The 9,472-nt window shown below is 43.5% G+C and overlaps 1 protein-coding gene across 1 annotated transcript; it reads right to left on the reverse strand.

Moving 5' to 3' along the window:
• Positions 1–1,719: 1,719 nt before the first annotated feature.
• On the reverse strand, positions 1,720–8,521 carry LOC123399487. Its single transcript, XM_045093895.1, has 2 exons — positions 8,401–8,521; positions 1,720–3,956 (listed from the first exon to the last, which is right to left on the reverse strand). Exon 2 carries the CDS (start codon positions 3,933–3,935, stop codon positions 1,965–1,967), a length of 1,971 nt encoding a protein of 656 aa, XP_044949830.1. The 5' UTR covers positions 3,936–3,956; positions 8,401–8,521; the 3' UTR covers positions 1,720–1,964.
• Positions 8,522–9,472: the final 951 nt, after the last annotated feature.

Below are 9,472 nucleotides of genomic sequence, written 5' to 3' on the forward strand. Positions count from 1 at the left end.
ACCAGTTTGTTGTTGCTATCCAGGAACTTAAAACTGTAGTAGAGAGGGACAGAGTACCTAGTTCTGTAGCAGAAGGGGCCTGGGAGTTCGAGTGCATGTGCTCTTTCATAAAGAACCTAGGTAAGAGGAAAGCCATTGCTACCGCTGGTGAGAATAGATCCGGATTCCATGCTCGGAGGAGTCGCTGGGAGATCTGGTCGATGAACACATCACAATATCATCGGCGTAGGGGGCACGAGGCCTAATAGGACCAGACACCTGTTTCTCAAGATCGCAGCGGGAGCTAGGATAGAACGCAAGGTAGGAGAAGTTTAGGTCAGCGGTGGATTCGTCGGTCCTTCAAGATTGAAGAGGCGGCAGAGGTCCACAGCGGAGAGAGATTTATTTTGGAAAAAAGACAATGACGGACAGATTTGTCTGTTCTTTTTTACTCAAAAGAGATATTTTTTCTCAGGGAACTCAAGAGAGATATTTGTTACATTGAGATATATCTTTTTACTTAAGAGAGATTTTCTGTTATTAGAGAGGCGTGTAATCACGGGATGGTAGGCCTATTACTCTAGTCTAGGATGAAACGTTGATTGAAGATCGCTTTTAACATGTACGCTAACACCTTTGGAGAGATTTCATTTTTCTTTCCATAGAATTTGAAGAGAGAATTATATGATTAAATCAACACCGTAATAACTCGGTCCCACCAGATTAACGGCTCAAAATATCTGATTAAATCAACACCGTAATGATTCGGTCCCACCAGATTAACGGCTCATAATTTCTGATTAACGTGAGAATTTCTTGGGAGTCTAAAATTAGTATAAGTATAGATATATATCATAGAATTTCTCCTACGACCATGCATACACACACACACATATATATATATAATTTGTTATATACAATTTCTCTTATAATTTGTAGATCATTACATGCAGACATTAGGTGTAATGATATTCTTAATCGAGAGATATGACCTGCTGAACCAAAAATCCCGTAATTTCCTCTTGAAATGTGCATGCGTATGCGGTCCTTTGATAGGAGCCTATCCCACATCTCCGTTATCTTTAAAAAAGGAGACCAATATGAATATATTAGTTGTGTGTATATATATTAGATCATGATAAAAAAAATTAAATGCCCACAATGCGGCGCACGAGACGAGGCCGCCGGTGCTGCCATTCGTGCCGCTGGCAGGGTGCCGTAGGACCGCAGCAGATTGGGGATGACGTGGTGGGTGGGCTGCCTTGGGTGCGGGCCTAAACTGGTGGGATCTAAACCTGAGAATGGTTTCATACTTGAACCATACTTGAACCATACCCATTCATTTATCTTTCAAAACCATACTTGAACCATACCCATTTAGTGTCATTTTTAGCCCAATCAAAACCAAACCCACTATTTTTTCTACCCAAAACATAACCATGGGTTTAAATCCAGTACATAACCATGGGTTTGCTTTAATGTACATATGATTGCATAAATTGACATGTTAAGAAACAAATAAGATATAAAAGGCATAAATTCATCTACAACAGTTTAGAAACAAAGTAATCCTTGAGATACAGTCAACACACAGTAAGAGGCAAAAAGAACATGCCCATGGCTGATAAGCTCACTAACAAGCGTATTAAAACCAAATTGCTTAGCGAAAGCACAAGAAAACACTTCCGATTTTTATCTGTTGTTTCCCCATAATACATAATTACATAGTGCATTACAGCATGCACGTGGATCAAAGATACTCGTTCTCGATCGTAGTTGATTATTGCATATAACCAATGCCTAGAAATCGGTTTGGATCCATAGTTTATAATCGCTAATAACCAAACCGTTTAAACCCATAACCAACTATACCCAAACTGGTTTTTTCACATACCCAAACCAAAACCAAACTAAAAAAATCTTAGCCCAATAAAACCTAAACCAATCAAATCCAAAGTAAGAACCGAACCGTTACACCCGGTTTTTTAATAAAAATTCTCATGTTTAAATGCAAGGGATCGCCTTAAGGAGTTCCTAATTGGGACTGGCGACGTGCTTATAGAATTGAAATTGAAGGCCTGACCAACATCCCCTAATTCTTTGTGGGCCATGAGCAACCAAGCGAAGGTAAGAAGCTCCCCTCCCCTGCTTAGTTGCGCCGCATGCATCTCTGCTCGGGACTTGCCAGCACAGTAGATGAGAAGCCTTGTCCAAAGGTCTCTTATCTCCTTTAAGGTATCAATGCTCGATGAGTCGACTTCATGTAACTCCAGCTCTACCAACAGCTTGTTGACCATACGTGGAATGTCAATATTAGCACCGTGGGAAGAAACATGTTGTATAGTGCTCTGAAGAAAAAATAGCAGAGTGGGTTCAGTGGTACCACTGACTGGCAACATCTCAGGGTATGTAACAAGAAGGTAGAGCATGTAGTTGGACAACTTCCGGCAAGCACTTGTCAAAATTCTATCTTCATCCGAAACAATAAAATATTCTCCTAGGTGTGCTTCTGTGAATATGTGGAAGCACACAATAGCATAACCAAAACTCGCACCAATGTCTGGTAGTAACTTATTCAGCAAGGGGCCAAGCTTTGGCCAATCTTTGGCGTCCATGGGTGATTCATCTGGACTGTATTGGCAGACCATCCGTATGACGGAGTCCATGATCTCCTTATCCACCTCAACATACTTTGTGTCCAATAACTTGCTCATCCACAACAGTGGCTTTATTTCTTGTTCGTTGTTGTCTAGGCTTGTTGTCTTTCTTGTTACTTTCTGCACTAGGCCTTTTGTCACTTTCTTCACGAGCTTGGATAGCCTTGATTGCTGGCCACAACCCATGTACCACATAAAGTTGTACTGTCCCATGGAATTCGACCACAACGGCCTTCTCATGGGTCGTCCAAAGTTGCTGGCCAGAAGAAAGGAGGAGATGCGAGCGAGCCCTCGATAGCCTCGAGCCTCCAACCATGCCCATGTCCATGGTGACATCAGCAATATAATTACTGCACAGACTTCTAGACAGAAACCTCCCATGAATAGCACATATGTGACTGCAAGGTCCGCTCTACTATATATGTACTTGTTCTTCACTGCTCCTACAATGAAGAGCACAAAAGAAACCCCCATAAATACTTGAGATACACACCGGAGTATAATGCCAGTCCTTGTACGAAGCACCATGGCCTTGGTGTAGATGTCATCATACATCAAGTCAAGCTCAACCTCTAGCAACTTGGGAAAATGATCCATATTAATACCGGATGTCAGTATATCTCGGTGGTGAGGTTCCATCTGGTGCAAGGTGTGTCCAGCAAAGATCTGTCGGATACTTGGTGCTGACTTCAAAGCAGATGCAAAAATGCCAAGATAGCTTTGATCCGCAAGCCTATTCAAGTCCTCATTATTTTCATTTTCATTGGTATTGTGGGTAGCATTCTTTAGGACACCGTACATCAGCGCCAATGTCCTCTCCCCATACTTGATAATTCCAGCAATAAACACAAATATACCTGGAAGATTCATACTATGGTAGAGATGAGCCGCCCAGAAGACATACAAGGCCACAGCAACTTGGACCATCAGATTCAATAGATGCCTTAACCACAAGTTGTTGTCCTCAATAGCAAATGCAGTGACAGTGTCCTGTCCACCAAGATGCATGAGGAGGAAAGGTGCCCAGAGGAAAGCAAGTGGATGTGCTTCCCTTAATGTATCTTTGCCCTGGGTGTCATCCTTGTGCCGTGAGAGGAACCCCAAGGCATATATTGCTACCAAATCTGCCCCTAGATATGCTACCCACATGGAAAATCGAAGTAGTGCATTGGTGCTACGTCGCCGAAGGCCACCAGTAAAGAAGAGGAACACTTGAAGTGCAAAACTGAGGAGCACTAGCAACTGTATTTCCCACTCATTAAGTAGGTGGATCAAACTCTCCATGGCTGCTGATTGCATTTATTTTGTAGCTTCAAAGCCCTGTCGATATAAACATCGCATATAACTCCATTAAGTTTCTACAATAGCAATGAAAACGAAGTCATGTTCACATGTTTATAGAATGCCTATCATCTTTTTTATTCCTAAAAGTTGAAAGCCCCGTCCTTTATATCAGTCGATGCATGCAACGCAAACACATGGAATGTTTATCGTAGAATTCACATTCTTTGCAGCAAGTTACTATGCGCATTCAATCAAAACAAAGAAATTATGAAAGGCAAACATACCCCATGTATATTTCAAGGAATGTAGATCTGAACTCGGAACAGGAATTAAATAGAAACTAAAACTAATGAGATTTGTAAAAACATTTTGACAAAGATCGACTAAAGCAACCATTTTGTGGTTGGCACAGCTGGTCCCACAGCCCCAGTGTACTTCCAGCTTCTCACCATCTTTGGATCATCTAAAAGCCCGGGTTATTTCGATGTGAAGGCCACTGCTACACCAACAGCAGCAGGGCCTGATGAAATTCCAGGCACCTGACTGTTCACCCCTTCCACGGTATTTACAATACACGAGGTAAGCACAACATTAATGCGAGAAATTAAACCACGACGAAGCAAGACTCAAGCAAGCTCAAGGGCGATGTATGATTTGGTTCGAATTTGCGATGACACTTTACCACTAGTGGTAGGTGGTGATTTTAATATCATCAGGAGAGCTGATGAGAAGAACAATGATAACTTTGATGGCAGATGGCCTTTTATGTTCAACACAATTATAGAGAGTCTCAACCTACGGGAGATCGATCTCGCAGGTAGGAAATATACTTGGGCCAATTCTCTGCCTAATCAAACTTTTGAAAAATTGGACAGGGTACTTACGAGTGTTGACTGGGAACAGAAGTTCCCGCTAGTCACAGTATGTGCACTTCAAAGGGCGATATCTGACCATACCCCTCTCCTACTAGATTCTGGCCAGGCCACTCACAAAGGGAAAAGTGATGCTTTCTCTTTTGAATCAAGCTAGTTCACACGTGAGGGGTTTGTGGACATGATTTCTAGGGAATGGAACAAGCATGCGGGTGGGAACTCTAGTGTTGATGTCTGGCAAAATAAAATACGACATCTTAGACAATTCTTGAGAGGTTGGGCTAAGAATATATCTGGGGTCTATCGAGATGAGCAAGAGAGACTGCTCAAACTTATAGATACTCTAGATCGTCAGGCAGAAACTCGCATGCTGGATGAACAAGAGAGGGCTTTAAAGTACGAGGCTGAACAAAGAGTTAGAATCCTTCTTCGATAAGAGGAAATGAAATGGGTTGTAAGAGCAAAAGTTAGGGCAATTGTCCAGGAGGATGATAACACTAAATTTTTCCATTTGATTGCGAATGGCAAACATCGGAAAAAGAGGATTATACAACTTGAGCAAGATGAGGGTACAATAGTAGGTGATGAGAATCTAAAGTTGTACATCTCAAACTATTATAAAAGGTTGCTTGGTGCTCCGACTCATAGTTTTGTGTCTATGGACGAGTATCAGACCGCAGATATTCCTCAGATTGGACAGGCCGATAATGAGTGTCTATCCGCTCCATTCCTAGAGAAAGAGGTGCTACAGGCGATTCAGGGTATGAAAAACGGTAAAGCGTCGGGGCCAGATGGGTTCCCGGCTGAGTTTTATAAGAGATGTTGGCATATTATTAAGAAAGATCTCATGGCAATGTTTCACGATTTGTTCTCCAGGCACTTACAACTCTTTCATCTTAATTTTGGTACGATCACGTTGCTACCAAAAAAAGAGGGTGCTTCGCGTATTGAACAATTTCGTCTCATATGTCTGCTTAATGTTAGCTTCAAAATTTTCACAAAGGTGGGGACAGATAGGTTAACTAAGATGGCACATTCTGTGGTGCAATCTTCGTAGACGGCATTCATGCCTGGTCGGAATATTCTCGAAGGGGTGGTTGTTCCCCATGAAACCCTTCACGAATTACATTCCAAGAAGCTTAACGGAGTCTTATTTAAGGTAGACTTCGAAAAGGCTTACGACAAAGTCAAATGGTCTTTCTTGCAACAAACTCTGCGCATGAAGGGGTTTTGCGAGATTTGGCGAAAGCATATCGATCGTTTTATACAAAAGGGTAGTGTCGGTATTAAAGTGAATGATGATGTGGGTCATTTCTTTCAGACACTAAAGGGTCTTAGGCAGGGAGATGCTATGTCACCTATTTTATTTAACATCGTAGCAGATATGTTAGCGCTAATGATCAGGAGGGCTAATGAAAAAGGGTTAGTAGGGGGACTAGTGCCACATCTAGTAGATGGGGGTGTTTCCATCCTACAATATGCGGATGACACAATCCTTTTCATGGAACACGATCTCAACAAAGCCAGAAACATGAAGTTAATATTATGCTTATTCGAACAGCTATCTGGGCTGAAAATTAACTTCTTTAAAAGTGAACTCTTTTGCTTTGGAGACGCAAAAGAAGAACAACTCACTTATAATTAACTATTTGGTTGCGAGAGTGGTACGCTACCGTTTACGTACTTAGGGATCCCTATTCATCACCGAAAATTATCCATTAAGGAATGGAAGTGCATCGAGGATCGGTTTGAGAAAAAATTGAGCTACTGGAAGGGCAAGCTATTATCCTACGGAGGACGATTGGTCTTGGTTAACTTAGTGTTGACAAGTATGTCAATGTTCCTTCTATCCTTTTTCGAAGTACCAGTTGGGGTGCGAAAAAGGCTGGATTTTTACGGATCAAGATTTTTCTGGCAGAGTGATGAGGTCAAGACCAAATATAGGCTGGCTCGATGGGATGTTATTTATAGGCCCAAAGATCAGGGAGGGTTGGGGATTGAAAACTTAGAGGTTAAGAACAGGTGTCTGCTCAGCAAGTGGCTTTTCAAACTATCTGTAGAATCAGAAGGTATGTGGATACAAATTCTGAAGAACAAGTATCTACAGCAAAAAACCTTCGCTCGGGTCACTGTGAGACCTAGAGATTCACCTTTTTGGAAGGGTCTCATGAAGATAAAAACAGCCTTTTTTAATAGGACTAAATTCATCATCGAAAATGGTGAATCTACTAGATTCTGGGAGGATATCTGGCTAGGTGACGAACCTCTGGCCCTTCAATATCCGCAGTTGTATCACATTGCCCAACGCAGACAGACGACTGTGGCGGCAGTGTTACGTGAGACGCCTCTCAACATTCAGTTTCGCAGATCCTTGGTAGGTAATAGATGGGTCAGATGGCTGCATCTAGTCAGAAGGCTAATGGATGTTAGTCTTTCTGATGATCCGGATAGGATTGTTTGGAAACTGACCTCCAATGGAACGTTCTCCGTGAAATCAATGTATGACCATGTTATTGATAGTTCAGTTATTCCAAAATCTTCACATATTTGGAACGTTAAGGTTCCCCTTAAGTTAAAAATCTTTTTGTGGTTTGTCCACAAAGGAGTTGTTTTAACTAAGGATAACTTGGCCAAGCGAAATTGGAAAGGAAATCGGAGATGTAGCTTCTGTCAGACGTATGAAACTATCAAGCACATCTTTCTGGACTGCCCTATGGCTAAAATATTATGGCGCTCAATCCATATTGCTTTTAACATCACCCCGCCAACTAGCATTAACATGTTATTTGGGACATGGCTTGACGGGGTTAATATCTCGTTCGCTAAGTTAATTCGAGTTGGAACTTCTGCATTTTTATGGGCTATATGAAATTGCAGAAATGACCTAGTTTTTAACAGACAACAATCTATTAACTTTTTGCAGGTCATCTTCAGGGCTACCGCATGGATCCGCATGTGGTCCTTACTCACTCCTGTGAAAACCAGGGAGCCTTTGGTTACTGGGTGTGCCCGATGGGAGATGGTAGCTCAGGCTATCTTCAGCCGATATGGATGGCGACATGCTGATAGAGTAGGGAATTAGTCAACTACTTCTATCCAGATATTCGGCTTAGGCGTTCATCGCCTTGTAATTTAATTTCCCTTTACTTTAGACTTTGTACCTACTTCGAATCTTTTCAGTTATTAAATAAAATGGTTATATGCATCACTCGATGCAGAGGCCGGGGCGAGACCTCCTTTTCGAAAAAAAAACAGACAAGACCAGGACCACCCAAGTTACCTGACGGCTGCGCTGGAGCAAATTCCAATGCGCGCGCGCACACACGTGATTCAGATATGGCAGGTGGTGAAACGAACCACTGATCCAGTAGAGCAGAGCCTACAGAAAGCTTCCCGAGCAAACCAGGCGAATTCTGCCAGACGCACACACAAAAAGGCAGCCGGGACAAAGTCCACGGCGGCTGGGGAGAAGTCACTGGCGACGCCGCCGCCGCATTAGGAGCTCGATCCAACCAGTTTCCCCCGACACCCCGTGGCCAACAGAAACGCACGCGGGACAGAGCTCACGCAGAATTCGAACTGAAACAAACACGCGGGAGAGAGCTTACCAGCGTTTGGAGCTCGGCGGCGGGCGGCGGGCGGCGGATCTGGAGCTCGTGTCGCGGCGCGGCGCGGCGATGGGATCGGATGGCTCTGGCCTCTGGGACAGGCAGCCAACAAAGATAACCTTCTCTTCTTTACTCCTCGCCTCCATTGGAAGCAAGGAACACGATCTTCCCTCAAAAAAAAAGCAAGGAATCCGATCCGCCGCGCACTCACTTCCACTTAATTGATGAAGGAAAAACAAGAAGATAAGAAAAGAATGAATAAAGAAAAGAGAAAGGTTATCTGACATGTGGTCGCATCTTACAGCGGGCGCGTCCGACGAGATCAAAAGCGATGGAAAAACATTTTTTACCATCCGGCTAATATAATAGGGGGAAAGCATAATATACGTATGTGTTATAATGTAATTCGATTAATTTGTGTCATAAAGAACATGAAATCTTAGTTGGACATCTCATGCATTATGATGAATGCCGCTCGGTTGAGGAAGGCTGGTCGTAAGAGAATCTCCAACAGCCGCGCTTCGTGCCGTGTTCAAAAAATTTATTTGCCGCGCGCGCTTCGGCTTGTTTGGCGTGTCGCGCGGCGCTGGCTCCAGCAGCAGCGCGTGCGGCTCCAGCAGCGCGCAAAAATGCAAACATGTGAATTTGACATATAAATGCAAACATGCCCACAAGTTGATGCATAGTTCATGCCCACAAGTTCATCCAACCAAGTTCAAAATGCAAACAAGTTCAAGACATATAAATGAAAGACACATCAATCATCATCTTCCTCGTCTTCATCCTCATCTTTCGAAGACGATTCTTTCGCCTCCGTAGATGAATCTTCCTCCCTAACCTCATCACGCACCGCATCACGTGAAGCTCCGACGGTGTTGGCAAGATCTTCAACTACGGCCGGAGGTGCACCCATGCCTCCCATGGCGGCCGGAGGTGCACCGATGCCTCCCATGAGAGAAGCAAAACTCATGCCTCCCATGGCGGCCATAGCGTCGGAGGGTGCTCCAAAGCCACCCATGCCTTCCATGGCGGCCGGAGGTGCACCCATGCATCCCATGGTTCCAAAGCAACC

Source organism: Hordeum vulgare, chromosome 5H, assembly GCF_904849725.1.
Source record: "Hordeum vulgare subsp. vulgare chromosome 5H, MorexV3_pseudomolecules_assembly, whole genome shotgun sequence".
Lineage (NCBI taxonomy): Eukaryota > Viridiplantae > Streptophyta > Magnoliopsida > Poales > Poaceae > Hordeum > Hordeum vulgare.

What these genes read in the sequence shown, in the direction of transcription:
- LOC123399487 (XM_045093895.1), bottom strand. Translation starts at nt 3,935, where the DNA reads ATGCAATCAGCAGCCATGGAGAGTTTGATCCACCTACTTAATGAGTGG.